At 43.5% G+C, this 15874-nt stretch overlaps 1 protein-coding gene across 9 annotated transcripts in view; it reads left to right on the top strand.

The window, feature by feature from the left end:
- Nucleotides 1-15874, top strand: part of DRC11 (dynein regulatory complex subunit 11) — a 204306-nt gene that overhangs the window by 174256 nt on the left and 14176 nt on the right. For all 9 annotated transcript variants that reach the window (XM_072977292.2, XM_072977271.2, XM_072977285.2 and 6 more), the window contains 2 exons: nt 864-1041; nt 4497-4735. In XM_072977292.2, the coding sequence (XP_072833393.2) occupies nt 864-1041; nt 4497-4735 (417 nt within the window). The remainder of the gene's footprint in view (nt 1-863; nt 1042-4496; nt 4736-15874) is intronic.

A 15874-nucleotide genomic window follows, 5' to 3' on the forward strand; every position in this document is an offset into this window, starting at 1 on the left:
TTCAGTAGGTCATTTTTTTGTAAGCTGATTTAATAAATCATCTTGAGTTCCTTCTCTGGAAGAAAGGTGGGTAATAAATAAATAAATAAATAAATAAATAAATAAATAAATAAATAAATAAATACATACATACATACATACATACATACATACATACATACATACATAAATACATACATACATACATACATACATACATACATACATACATACATACATACATACATACATACATACATATTTTCTAATAGATAATTGTAATCCAGTCAAAATGAAGAGACTCCCTTTTTCTCTTTTCTCGACTACTCCACCTTGGGAATCACTGATAAACAACAAGTTTTTTGAAATCAAAACAGGTACTGACAATTAATGGAAAGTATTTGCATAAAAATTCAGGGGCTATAAACAGCAGCTAGAGTAAGTCCATTGAATCAGTGGAAATTGCAGAGACATTGACAAACCAAATCACCACTGATTCAATGAGCCTGTTGTATTTGCCACTTACTACTGGATTTCAGCCATTAAGATTGTCCTGAACCTGAAAAGAAATTTTAAAACGGAAATATTGGTTTACTATGAGAAGTCCTAGAAAACATATCACAATTCTTTGCAGCTTATAAAGATTCTAGATTTAATAATAATAGAACTGACTCATAAAGCTTTAGCTTTACCATAATTAAAACAAGTCCTGCTGCCACATAATGTAGTTCTTGAATTCTATTTCGCCTGATAAATGTGAAGTCTAGCACTAGGCTGTGACTCTGTAAGCATAAAAAATAATTGTATTCATGAAGAATAGAACCAGTTGTAGGTATGGCAATAATTCTAGCTAACATATCACCTCTTTATATTTTATCTTGAAGATGGAGCCTAAACGTTTGAAAAAGCAACTTCCCAAAATGTTGAAAACTCTGAAAACTGAAGACAGGGTACTGATAGTGGGAACCACTAAACGACCCTTTAATGCAGAGCTCAAGCCTCTTTGCAGAGTTTATAAGAAAATAGTACTGGTTCCAAGGCCAGATTATGCTTCAAGATTTGGCAAGTACCTGAAAACCTGTGTTGGAAGTGTTATTTACATAAAGCTGGGATGTGCAGTGACACATATCACCCCATTTGGTTTGTGCTTGTATTTGTGTACACAGATAGGTTCTCAACCAATTCTGTGCCTTTATGACACTCTGACCCAATTCTTTACCACATATTTGATGGTATTTGTGAATTTCCAGATCTCAGTTAAAAAAACATGCTTATAGATGAGAAAATGCACAACATTAACTTGAGGTGGTGATGGGAGCTACACAGCACCATACATTTTAGGGACATGTTAGGCAGGAGAATTTTATTTCTGTTCACAAGTGACCTTCTAGAAATTATGCAGACACCAGCAGGCAGTGGAATTTGCACAATATTACAGAATGACCTGATGGCCTGACGGACTAATGTATTGCACACTAATTCTGATCTAGCCAATCAAAGTCCATACAAAAGGAATGCAGGCATTCCTTCATGCACACTCAATCTTCACAATAAACTGTTTAATTAAGCAGAGAAGAAAGAAAAAAGGTTAACATAGCTAGCAACAATGACAGAAGACTTCACTTTACACTACCTCTAGGTAAAATGGCTCATGGAGTGGCTGCAGGAGGCTCTGCAACATGCAGGAGGCACTGTTAATATATAGACTTTAGTCTCAGTCTTCCCTAATGCCTTAGTGGTGGAAGTGTCCGCAGAAGAGATCTTGGGGTTTATTGAGAGATCCAGCTGTCATTTCCCTTCTTCTTTGGAGCCAGCAGCTCAGTCTTCAATTTTTACTTCCTCAGTTCAAATAGCTATCTTTTTCTTTATCCCCACAAATGCCTGATGGAACACAAATGATCCCTAGAGTGTTGCCCCATGAGTGATCAGTGGCTCTTTGCTCCACCCTGTAATGGCCCTAGAATCACATAAATGTCCTGATTCAATATGATTTTGCCCATTTGTCCAAAGACAGTACACATCCCTATGTAAAGCTCATTTATGCAAACACATATTAACACTAAATTGAATTGTATTGTGCATCAGATAGATCAAAACATTTGTATGTCTTTATTGTCTACCCACTGTGGGGAAAAATAATTTTGTGAATAAATTTCATTTAGAACTAGAAACCACAAGATTATTACAGAACTTGGTGTTTTGAAATTACTAAGATCTCTGCCAGATTCCACACACTGTTTCTGCCTCCCCACTCAAGTGTTCCTGAAAAGCCACTCCACAGTGGTGAGTGCAGTGGCCTAGGGGAGTGCAGTCAGGAATAAAAAAGTTAGCTTTGCAAGCCCAGATTTGTTTCATTTTTGTATTACTAATCAAATTTTAACAGAAGGTAAAACATAAAAGAATTTAAAGAATCTATAGATGATTGAGAGGTCCCATTATTTCTTTCATTTTCAGACTATCAGTAGTTGTTCATTTCTTAGGCTAAATGTCCAATTTGCTGCAAGCCAATAGTGATGGCATTCAGGATTCAACCAGGGGCTCAAATTAGACATGATGGTGACAGCTGTGTTTGTTCATTCACAATACAGGCTTATCATGTATAAAAAGGGGGTGAGGTGAATGTGAAGTGATCAGAACTGCTTTTGTTCCATAGCTCATCCCTTAGACCCCTTTGGTTTCTTAAAAGTACTATTGTATCTGAATTTATTCAAGAAGAACCGCCACTCAAGAGTGTTACCTCTCAACCAGGGACAGTGCAGTGAGTCAGTCGTGGTTTCTCATTACATTTCCTGGTACTTTACCTGCAATAAGAAGAGTTGAAGGGAAAGTTCTGGGGAAAAGAGAACAAAACACCAAGCTTATCAAACCTATGGTTTATGCAATGCACATAATTAACCCCAAGAATGTTAATTGGAGCTTAGGAAGAAACCAAGCAGCATACTTTCCAAGTGTTCGACCCAGGATCTGTCTTCTCCCACTAAAAGGGAAAGGACATCTGTCACATCCCTTCTCTCTGGCACCAGTGTCAAACCGCCCTTAGTCTTGTCACTTGACTATTGGGGTAATGAGCTCTTTAAATCACCATAGGAAGAAACATTGTTTTCCTTTAAAAACTTTGCTTATTTCCTCTCTTTCTCTTTCACTGCCACCAATGTTTAGCTGCTACATGTGTTTATATTTAACTCTTCAGCTCAGGCCTTTATAATACTTTCCAGGTAGCTGACCCTCAGATATTGAACTCAATGCTACTCAGGTTAATTAGAATAAGTAAGATTTTATTCAAGTGCCAGTGTTAAAGGAACATGGTTTATGCCTAATCTTTAAAGTGATTTAGAGCAATCTTTTACTGTGCTACTTCAGCCCCCATCAGACTCTCAGAATTCTCTCTCAAAGCTCAGACTCTAAAACCACCCTTTCCCCCATCTCTCTACACCAGACTGCCCTATAGCAGACTCCAGACTGAACTACAATTAGTTTCTCATCCAGACAATCAGAAGTAGTCTTATGAACATTCCATGTCCTTCATTTACCTCCCCCCATCATGTACTTCATTATTGTTAATTGTGTGCCATCAGGTCCACTCTGACTTATGGTGACCCTTTCCAGGATTTTCTAGATAAAGAATAATCAGAAGTGGTTGACCATTCCCTTCTTCTGGTGTTGCCTTGGGACTGTGCAGCTTGTCCCTGTCTACACAGGCTGGTTCTTTTCCTAGGAACCACATATAGTGTTTGTTGCCATATTCTTGTTAAGATTGTGGCTTGAAATAGTTTTTTTCAAGCTTTTCATTTTCCTAAAATAGCCATGATGTGGCAGCCACTCATCTGCAGTTGATGATGTTATCACAGCTACATGATTGTAAAATATGCAATCAGATTCTAGCCAATATGTTCCTAACTATAGTTTGGTATTAAGTGTAGCATCCATCACACTAGATTCCTTGAAGATTTACTGGCCATTTAAAAATATTCATATTCATATTTTAAATATGCTGGTACTAATGGTGCTATTTAATTTTTGTACAGTTAACAGTAGGAATGGATGATTATTTTGTTTCTGTTCACTTTTAACAAAAACTTCCAAAAATTCCCAGTTTTTCCATACTGAGAATAGAAAGAATTTGAGATTCCCTCCCATTAATTTTTAGAATGGTTGGATTTCAGTCCTTCTCTATCCAGTCTACTTAGTGCCAAATTAGGGTTTCTGAGAGTCTTCTCAGTTTTTAAACATCTGTATGGTAGGCAGTTACAGTGTGATCCACCTCAGGCAGAGAATAGCTACACCTGTTGAATATGGTCAGATTGGTGAACATTTTGTTTCTGTTTATTTGCAAAGAATTAACCAAAATTCACAAATTACGTATTTGGAATGGGAGGAATTTGTTCAAAAGATTCAATTGCAGAAGATATTATCAGTTTTTCCCACTGCTAGCTAACCCAATCAGGTTCCTGAATGTACTGTTCCTTCATTAATACCCTTGTGGCTATCTTTTCATTCCTGTTTCTGGCCTTGGACAGTTTTATGGAAACACTTCATACTGCAAAATGGAGGACGGCTCTTCAAACAACTGAATATCAGTTGCCTGGCACAGGTGTCTGACGGTTATACACAAGGTCACATTCTCAAGGCAGTTCAAGCAGTCTTAACAGAACGACGTCTGATGCAACTGAACAAGAAGCCACTGGCTGCTGTCGAATTCCTGACTTGCCTTGCCAAGCAAAATCCTGTGTACAAGGAGGAAGAGGAAATGTTTAAGGTTAGTTTGGTCTCTTAAGAAATCCTTAAATAAATGGTAAAATAGAGTTCGAAATGTTTTTCTTTTCATTCAGCTCAAAAATAAAATTTGCCCAGGGTCTATTCATACATTTGGAAACAGAGCCACATGTTCACACCAGAGATGCCGGGAGAGCAGGATGCTTGGCACTTTGGTCCAGAATGTTAAAGGGTGCAAAAACTGGCTGCTGGAAAGGTGCGAATCCATCCATTAGTATCTGCTTCTGGAACGGCACAAACTCCCTGATTATGAGCATATACACTGCTTCTGACTGTTGCTCTGAGGCAGAAAGAAACAGAAAACAGGCAGACTCAGCAGAGAACAAATATGGCTATCAAGACACAGGCGTTCCTCCGCGTTCCTCCATCCAGGCCCTCTGAGAACTCAAATGCACCCAGGCCATTTCACATTGTGGTGTTCCCTCATTGTTTCGGGAAAAGAGTTAAAATATTTTAATGTAAAGAGTGTCATGTTAATTTTTAAAAAAAAATATCATAGAATGCCTGACAGTCATGCAGCCTTGACTGAAGAGAGCCCCCTCCCTCCCCAGCGAGGTGAGGCCTGGGCCAAATGGGCTTGCTGGCCATTCCTCTTCATAGGAACTGCCTCTCTCCACTTCCCATTTATGTCAATCTCATGTGCCCAAGCTTAACCAATACAGCAATAAAGCCATAGGGCACCCAAATTGCTGCCTGTGACTCTGGTTCACATCCATCTTCTTCCCACTGCTAATTTTGCTTCACTTCTAGAAGCAAAGTGCACACATGTTGAGTGCAATCAAGATACAGCCGATGTCTGTACTGTTTTCGCTGCTCCAGTTCTGGTGAAAACAAGAATTGTTCTATACCCAGTATTATCAAAATCGCAATCAGTGCATACATACTGTAAGCTACATGTACAGTATATACTGTAGCAACCCATAGTGTTGAAGTATAATGGGTACAGGTAAGCCTGACATTTTTATACCACTGCACATTGTATTTATGTCTGTATATGTATCCTTATAAATATGGGAATGGACTGTCTTAAGTGATGAAGGAATGAGGAATGTAATTATAGATGATGTTAGATCCAGCATTCTATCTTGTGGAGCTTGCATTGCTATAATCTTCCCGACACCACAAACACTGTGGCCAGTTTTGGCAGTCAAAGCAATGTTTTGACCATTTTGTTCTGCTTCTTCCTATAAAACTGTAGACCTATAGAACTGCAAAGCAACCCAGGGGTCATTTGAGTTCAGTCCCCTCTAAATCTACAGCTAAAGCATCCATGGCGTGGTCATACAACAATCAGTCTAAAAATCCCCAATGAAAGAAAACTTACCACCTTCCAGGTAGTTCATTCCACTCTCTTACTGTAAGAATATTAGGAAGAAAGATATTCATAATGTTAATTTGAAACTCCCTGTGGATCCTATTTGAATTTACTAGTTTAGGTTCTGTACTTTGGAGCTGCAGAAAACAAGCCTGCTCCATCTTCTATTTGAAAATGGCGATCATTCTCACCTCTTAGTGTTCTCATATTGACACTAAGTGTACCCAACTCACTCAGGTGTTCCTCACAGGGCTTTGTTTCTGGACCCTTTATCATTCTGGGCAAAGTTCTCTTTGTCTCATATATCACCATCCTTTCCATGCAAAGGAGCTACCACTTCTTTGTTCTTCTTTGTGGTCTCTGTGAATGCACACTAATGGGTTAAGTCTGTGCCTGCACAGAGGTCTCAGAATATTCTACAGCTAAAAGATTGGTAGGACTGCCCCCCGTCCCCCGTAGCCCGCATGGTCCTCCTCTCCTAGCGATTACCTCAGTTCCTTTTTTTCCATTGAGGTCTATGCCGAGATGCCAGTAGAGATGTTAAAAGATTTTTCAGAGTTTAAGAAACTGGTGTTTGCCCGGCATGGTATCAATGCTGAACAGTTGCGTCAAAAGTTCAGATCACTTACCAAACGGCCAGACCAAACTTTCACACAGTTAGGATCCGATCTGGTGAGGTTTTTGGAAAAATGGCTGTCTCAAGAGGGGATAGAGACATTCCAGCAATTGAAGGATGTTATAGCGTTGGAACAATTCTATTCTATCCTACATGGGGAATTAAAATTCCAGGTTAAGGAAAAGAAACCGAAAACTCTGAAAGAGGCCACGGAAATCGCTGATTTTATATCTCAGATCAGAAAACCACTATATTCTGAGGGAAAAACTGTGAGGAAGACAGGGGAGACTTATAATAGGTTCTCTCAGGGACAAGTAAAGAGTCAGCAGGGAGGAGGTAGCCATGTGGAAGGGAAGCCCTCGGACCATAAACAACAGAGACCTCAGATTTTGGAGGGGAAACAAAAGATAGATGAGAAATACTCAGGAAACAACAGAAAATGTTACTTTTGCCAAGAAAAAGGCCACGATCTCCAGCTGTGAGAAACTAAAACACAGAAAGGAAAATTTGCCTCAAAATTTGAGCGGGAACAAGCCAAAAGCTGTTTATTGTGTACAGCAGGAGCAAAGTTCTTCTCCACTGGGAGAGACTGTTGCCATAGCGACCCCGGCATGACTTGATACAGCAGCTGAGGGGGATGCGGAGTGTATTCCTCTGGCTGAAATAAAGTACTGTCTTGTAGTTAGGACGAATTCCCAACTTTTTGAGACTGCTGGAGTTAAAATAGGGATATTTGATCATGATTATTTGGCCCTAAGGGACACCTGTTCCCAGGTGACTCTTTGTCACCCTGATATTATTCCTAAGGAGCATATTATCCCACATGAGAGCCTAAAAGTTAAAGGGATAGAAGGACAAGTAATTTCTCTGCCAGTGGCTGAAGTATTCGTGCGTTATCAAGGCTGGAGGGGCAATTGGCAGATTGGAATTTCATCGGAATTGCCAGCAGCCGTGCTTGTGGGAAATGACTTGGCGGAACATGTCAAGAGGGTGTTAATGCTTACACGTTCACAAGACCCAACAGGGACAGTTCAGGAAGTTACTGAGGAACAGGAGGTGAAAGTAGATGAGGGTAGACACGAAGATGAAGCAGTTAAAATGGTATTACCCAAAGACAGCACATTTTCACAAGAGCAAAAGGAAGATGGCACGCTTAAAAATTGCTTTGGTAAGGTGACAGAAACCCAGTTAACACCAGAAACGCCAGAGAGATTTCACATCAAACAGGGAATATTATACAGGGAGACACTAATGAATATCTCAAAAGGGGGAGATGGGATTAGAAGTCAGATAGTAGTGCCGGTTAAATATCGCCAGATGATATTAGAAAGGGGACACTCTGACATATTTGCTGCACACTTGGGAGTAAATAAAACTAAGCACAGGATCACACAAAATTTTTATTGGCCTGAGATGGGGAAGCAGATTAAGGAGTTCTGCAGACAATGCGATGTTTGTCAAAGGCAGGGGAATAACCGCGACAGAACCAAAGCTAAGTTATGCCCATTACCCGTGATATCAACGCCATTTAAACGCATAGGGATGGACATTGTGGGGCCATTGCCTAAGGCCACAAAGAGAAGGAACAGATTCATCCTTACCATTGTGGACCATGCCACGAGGTACCCAGAAGCCATTCCCCTAAGTAACATAGAAACTAACACAGTGGCTGATGCCTTGGTAGGGTACATGTCTAGGATGGGATTCGCTTCGGAAATAATAACAGATTTGGGGACATCTTTTACTTCTAAGCTCATGAAACGATTATGGCAAATTTGTGGAATCAAACACAAAGAAACCACCGTGTATCATCCTGAGAGTAATGGGTTAACGGAAAAGTTTAATGGGACCCTAATGAGAATGATCAGGGCTTACCTGGCAGAAAACCTGAACAACTGGGATCAGAAATTGCAGTCATTGTTGTTCGCGTATAGATCAGTGCCACAAGCCAGCACAGGGTTCAGTCCTTTTGAACTTTTGTTTGGGAGGAAAGTGAAGGGACCACTGGAGCTGATTAAACAGAATTGGGAACAGATCATAGAGGATGATCCCCAAGATGTAGTTACCTACATAGACACGCTAATGAATGATCTGAAGAGAAATTTAGAGTTAGCATCAGAAAATTTGCAAGCACAAAAAGCTAGACAGAAAGCCTGGTACGATAAAAAGGCACGAGAAATGCACTTTGGCCCGGGAGATGAGGTGTTGTGGTTAAAACCCTTCAAAGGGAACAAGTTACAGTTAAATTGGGCAGGACCATACAGGGTCATTTCAAAAATGAATGACCTGAATTACATTATCGAGAATGAGGAACACCAAGTCAGGAGAGTAGTGCATGTTAACGCTCTGAAACCTTACTTCAGGGGGGAACAGAGAGTCTTATTTGCCATGAAAGCAGCTGATAGTGAGGAAGCTGACTTGCCTTTCTGGGAGGGCAGAGGTGAAGTGAAATACAACCCAGAGGAGGTGAAGATCAGTCCGGCACTCACCCAAGATCAGCAGCAAGAACTGAAATTGCTGATCAACAAATATTATAAGGTCTTTTCAAATAAGCCTGGGATAGCTAAGGGAGTGATGCATAGGATCCATACAGGGAATGCACCCCCGCAGGCAGTATCCCCATACAGAGTTACAGGACCCTATAAGGACAAGGTGCGTAAGGAGTTGGATGAGATGCTCATGGAGAATATCATAGTTCCATCTTCTAGCCCTTGGTCCTCTCCTATAGTACTTGTGGATAAACCAGATGGGAGTGTCAGGTTTTGCGTTGACTACAGGAAGTTAAACCTAGTGACCACACCTGATGCATACCCCATGCCCAGATTAGACAACCTGATTGAGACCATAGGGGGTTGTCGGTACATATCATCATTAGATCTGGTAAAGGGATTTTGGCAGGTGAGAATTGATCCAAGAGATCAAGAGAAGACCGCTTTTTGCAGCCCTTTCGGTTTGTTTGAATTTCATGTCCTCAGTTTCGGCCTCAGGAATTCACCAGCTGCCTTCCAAAGGCTGATGGACCGTACTTTAGAAGGTCTCAGTGACTTCACAGTAGCCTACATCGATGATATAGGGGTCTTCAGTAACACCTGGGAAGATCACCTGAACCACCTAGAAGTAGTGCTGCAGAGGTTAAGTGCAGTAGGGCTAACAGTGAAAGCAGGCAAGTGTCAACTGGGTAGCCCAGAGATCAAATATTTGGGTCATATGGTAGGGGGAGGAGTGATCAAACCCCTAGAAGCCAAGATAGAGGCAATACGTGATTGGCCTAGACCCAATACCAAGAAGAAAGTCAGATCATTTCTTGGTCTGGTAGGCTACTATAGAAAATTTATCCCGAGGTTCAGCGAGATGGCAGCGCCGCTAACCGAGCTGATGAGGAAGAAAACCGATGACCACGTCCCGTGGACCAGCGACTGTGAGGAGGCGTTCCAGAAGTTGAAGGAGGCGCTAATCCACCATCCAGTGCTGCGTGCTCCAGACTTCGACCGGGAGTTCATCGTGTACACAGATGCGTCCAACACCGGGGTAGGAGCTGTCCTGTGCCAAGCCGATGACAACAGAGACCAGCATCCAGTGTCCTACCTTAGTAAAAAGCTCCAGAAAGGAGAGAGACACTTAGCTACCATGGAGAAGGAGTGTCTTGCCATCGTTTTTGCAGTCCAGAAGTTATCGCCTTGCATCTGGGGGAGACATTTTGTTCTTTGCACGGACCACTCCCCACTACAGTGGTTAAAGACAATGAAAACCCACAATAGCAAACTGATGAGGTGGGCTATGATGTTACAGGACCTCGACTTCGAGGTTAAGGTTGTCAAAGGGACGATGAACTGTGTGGCTGACGCCTTATCCCGAAGACCAGAAGAATGAAGACGACCAGATGGACTATGGACTATGCAATTTGGTGGAAAAGGTTAAATGTTTATGCATACATGTTGATTAAAATGGTGTTATGTATATGAATAAAGATGAACAATGGAGATGTAAGTATAATTGTTTTGATGCATGAAATAATTTAAGTATATGTTACATAGTGTTGGTAAGTTTGTGAATAATGCAATGTTATAAAGTTATAATGTGTTGATTTTGCTCCTAGTTGTTTTTGGGAGAAAAGCAATCTATCTTTCCCCCGCAAAAACAACTTATAAAGGGGGGAGGTGTTACAGTCAGCTCTGATGTCACCTGTCCTTCAAGGGTTTGGAGGGAAAAATGTCATCCAACGGTGGTCGGAGGGCGGGACATCAGGGGGAGGAGCTGTATATATAGAGAGTGAGAGTTTGGATGTGAGAGAGAGCAGGAGTTGGGTTCTGTGTGAACACGTGTGGAGAGTCTGTATAAGCTTGAGCCTTTCTTTACCTGATTACATGATATTTGTGTTTTACCAATCCGTGTGTACCAATCAATAAACATTTAGTTCTTTTTTATTTCTAAATCCATTCCTGTCTGTGTGACTCAATTCAGGGAATGGTTGGTGGCAGACTACCGGAAGTGTAGAAGTGTGGTGACGTAGCGACCTTCCTTTGTGAGGTGGAAGGAGGCCGTTACAGGCACCGTAAACAACAGGCAAGTACCCCACCAGCCCGACTGGTACCGAGGAAGCAAAAAACTACCTAGCACTCAGTACTGACCATTTCCCAGGACCGAGGTGCCCCGGTTTCAACTTCATCTAAAGACTGAGCTGCCTCTGCTCCATCTTCCCGGGATAGAACCTCTTTGGTATGGGCTACAACTATTTATGCTGGCCCTCCGCCCAATACTGGGCATGTCTCAAAGTCAAAAAAGAAAACATTGGAGGGTAGGACACTGTTGATATCACACAAACAGGGTGAGAGATCTAAACATCGTCACATCGAGCATTCTCCTGACATCTCTCATTCAGCCTCTTCTCAATCATCCGACTTGGAGTCCTCAATCAAGCTCCTTATCTTTCTCAGATTCTTCTCCTAATCTGGCAACACCTAACTCGGACATCATAGACGCCAATCCTCCCTCTCAAGCTGAGGATTTTGCATCTTATTCCCATCTTGTCCAGTGCCTTGCAAAGCACTGGACCGCGACGTCCAACAGCCCACCCAGTCTGAATCCAACAAAGTTTTTCAGGATATAGACGAGGACCAAGCACCACCCCTCCATATTGGATTCATCCCATCATTGATGAAACTGGTGAAATAATCATGGGCTTCCATATGGGATTCATCCCATCATTGATGAAACTGGTGAAACAATCATGGGCCAAGCCCTCTTCGGTACCACAGATCTCCCAGAGAGTGGGAAAGCTTTATAAGACACACGGTACTGACACTGAGTTCTTATCCAAGCATCTACTGTCACCCCGAGTAATAAGGAGGGTAGGAAATTGGACATAATTGGCTGTAGGGTTTATTCCTTAGCTTTTTTTACTTTCAGAGCTGCGAACGAGTTGGCAGCCATGGGAGCTTACCATTAACACCTTTGGAACTGGGCTTTACCATCCCTACAGGCAGCTCCTGCAGAGATTATACCGAGGGGCCTCTCCTTCCACCAAGAGGCCATGGCTCTAGCCCATCAAGAAAGAATCATGGCGCAGCACATCACTGAGATGGCATCAAAACATATGGTCACTGCAATAGCCCTATGAAGGCATGCTTGGCTTCGGTCAGCTAATAGCACAGAGGACTCCAAAATTTGTATAGAGGACTTACCTTTCGATGGTTCCGGCCTCTTTGATACTAAGAGAGATGACATCTTGGAAAATCTACAAAAGATGAGAAAGACGGCATGCTCTTATAATGTTCAGCCCTATTACAAAAATCAACGCCACCAATGGTGACGCCAGTACCCATACCAGCAATATAAATCATTTCCTACCAGCCTCAACAGCATGCCCAATGTCAGCATCCTCAACAATCATACAGGCACCCTGAGAAGAAAAACAAGCAGAACCTTTGACTTTCCGGCCCCTTTGTCTCCCATCCTGTCCACCACTCCTACCACCCGTCTTGCACCATTCTTTCCCGTGTGGGCGTGTATCACTACAGATTCCTGGGTTCTATCAATCATCGCAAATGGGTACACTATAGAATTCTTATCTCTTTCTCCTCCCCGAGTTATCTTTACCCCTTCTTCCACTGCTCTCAAATCAGAGATCCAAATTGTATTCTCAAAATCAACCATATCACCCATCACTCCGATTTCATCCGATCCCGGCTTCTTCTCCAGATACTTCCCAGTTCCAAAATGAGACAATTCTCTATGTCCCATCCGAGATCTTTGGGACCTCAACTATTTCATAGCTCAATGCCATTTTCGTATGGTGACTATGGAACGCATCCTTCCATTGCTCCAACACAGAGACTGGATTTCAGTCATCGACCTGAGAGATGTATATTTTCACATTTCCATCAGATGTGACCATCGCACATTTCTCCGTTTCTCTCTCGGAAGTGCCAGTTTTGAGTTCGACACCTTACCATTCAGCCTGTCAACAGCACCCAGAGTATTCACAAAGTGCATGGCTCCGGTGGCAACATATCTTCGTACCCTCGGGATCTCGGTATTCCCTTATATCGATGATTGGCTACTAGTAGCTCACTCCCAGGACCAAGCACTAAGGGACATCAATGTTACTCTATTTCTTCTAAAAGATCTTGGCCTCAAGGTCAATCTCAAAAAATTGGTGCTGACTCCTTCTCAAAGGGTGGACTACATAGGCACAGTGCTCAATTCTCGCCATGCCAGAGCTTTTCTCCCTCAGGAGCGGGCAATCAAAATACGAGCCCTTGTCAAGCATTTCCATCCAGAGGCATTTGTGACTGCCCATCAAACACAACGCCTTCTCGGCCTTTACCATCTCTGTTATCCAGCACGCGAGGTTGAAAATGCACTCACTGCAGGCCTGGTACCTGTCTCTGTTCAACCCTCTTCTCGGCGTACCCACCATGCGCCTACAGGTTACCTGCAAGCTTGCCTGCCAGCTCATGTGGTGGATCACACCTTCCAACCTATTCCTTGGTCGACTCATTGTGCCACTATTGGTGACAACTCAGGTGACAACTCAGGTGACAACCGATGCCAGCCCTGTTGGTTGGGGGGTGCACTGCAGAGACCTTCACGTTCATGCAACATGGTCACCGTGAGAAAGGCTTCTCCATATCAACAACCTGGAGTTACAGTGGTGCCTCGTATAACGAGTGCCTCGTGTAACGAGGAATCCACATAACGATGCCTTTTTTGCGATCGTTTTTGCGATCGCATACCGATGTTGCCTATGGGGAAAAATCGCTTTGCGATGTTTTCCCCATAGGCACCATTTGCCGGCTGAACAAGCAGGCATTCGCTCGGGAGGAGGTGGGGGAATCTTCCCACCTCCTCCTGCCCGATTGCCGGCCTGTCAGCCGGCTGACAACCCGGCGTTCACTCGGGAGGAGGTGGGGGAATCTTCCCACCTCCTCCTGCCCGATCGCCGGCCTTTCAGCTGGCTGAAAACCCGGCGTTCGCTCGGGAGGAGGTGGGCGAAGCTTCCCGCCTCCTCCTGCCCGATCGCCGGCCTGTCAGCCGGCTGAAAACCCGGCGTTCACTCGGGAGGAGGTGGGGGAATCTTCCCACCTCCTCCTGCCTGAACGCCGGCCTGTCAGCCGGCTGAGAACCCGGCGTTCGCTCGGGAGGAGGTGGGCGAAGCTTCCCACCTCCTCCTGCCCGATCGCCGGCCTGTCAGCCGGCTGAAAACCCGGCGTTCGCTCGGGAGGAGGTGGGCGAAGCTTCCCACCTCCTCCTGCCTGATCGCCGGCCTCTTAGCTGGCTGAAGTCCGGCTATGCTTCCGACTCTCCCCCCACGGCTTGGATCCAAGCCGTGGGGGGAGGGTCGGAAGCATAGCCGGACTTCAGCCGGCTGAAAACCCGGCATTTGCTCGGGAGGAGGTGGGCAAAGCTTCCCACCTCCTCCTGCCCAATCGCCGGCCTCTTAGCCGGCTGAAGTCCGGCTATGCTTCCGACCCTCCCCCCATGGCTTGGATCCAAGCCGTGGGGGGTGTGACAAACCCAGACCTACTGGGATCTGCCACACGTTACACTAAGCTGCCACCAACCATTCCCTATAAGAAGTCACACAGACCAGGGATGGGTTTTCAACAAATAAAAGAATAAGGTTTATCTAAAACAACACACAGGGAAAATAAAATGATCAGGTGAATAAGATATAGTAACGTGGCTTAGTCTCATTCATACATGCACACAGTTTGGTTCACACAGAACCCTTAACTTGAAGCACAGACCCTGAACCTATCAGTTCTGGCTAACCATTCAGACACCTGAACCTATCAGGTTGGTACTGACACACAGTAGTACCCTGTCTGACACACAGACTCCCACACCAGCTTCTTCTTCCCAGCTGCTGCTTTATCTCCTCCCAGCGTCTCCACACACGCTCCACATATATATACAGTACAGCCCCTCCTCCTGATGTCCCGCCTTCCACTCCCCATAGGATGGAACTTTCCCTCCAAACCCATGACAGACAGGTAACATCAGTGCTGTATGTAACACCTCCCCTCTTTATAAGTTGTTTTGTAGGGGGAAAGCTAAGGTGCTTTTTCCCAAAAAAACAACCTGAATAAAACACACAACAACAGTTACACATACCATATCATACTTACTTATACTTACATTCTAAGTTAACCATAGCAATTAGGCATTTAAACATTTACCATATACATTACATCAATTTACCTTTATTCATACAAACCAAGTTCAAAAAAACAGGTACATTTAACCTTTGTCATCAATATATATATACATAGTCCATGTTTCTTTCACCGTCTTCATTCTTCAGGTCTTCTTGACAAGGCGTCAGCAACACAGTTCACTGACCCTCTGACCACCTTCACTTCAAAGTCATAGTCCTGTAGGTTTAAAGCCCACCTCATAAGTTTGCTATTGTGGGTTTTCATTGTCTTTAACCATTGCAGTGGTGAATGGTCAGTGCACAGAACAAAATGTCTTCCCCAGATGTAAGGCTTGGCCTTCTGGATCGCGTAGACTATGGCCAAACACTCCTTCTCCACGGTTGCCAAATGTCTCTCACCTTTTTGAAGTTTCCTACTCAGGTAGGACACTGGATGCTGGTCACCATTCTCATCCTCCTGGCACAGAACTGCTCCTACCCCGCTGTTAGATGCATCGGTGTAGACGATGAACTCCCGGTCGAAGTCTGGAGC

Source organism: Pogona vitticeps, chromosome 1, assembly GCF_051106095.1.
Source record: "Pogona vitticeps strain Pit_001003342236 chromosome 1, PviZW2.1, whole genome shotgun sequence".
Classification (NCBI taxonomy): Eukaryota; Metazoa; Chordata; class Lepidosauria; order Squamata; family Agamidae; genus Pogona; species Pogona vitticeps.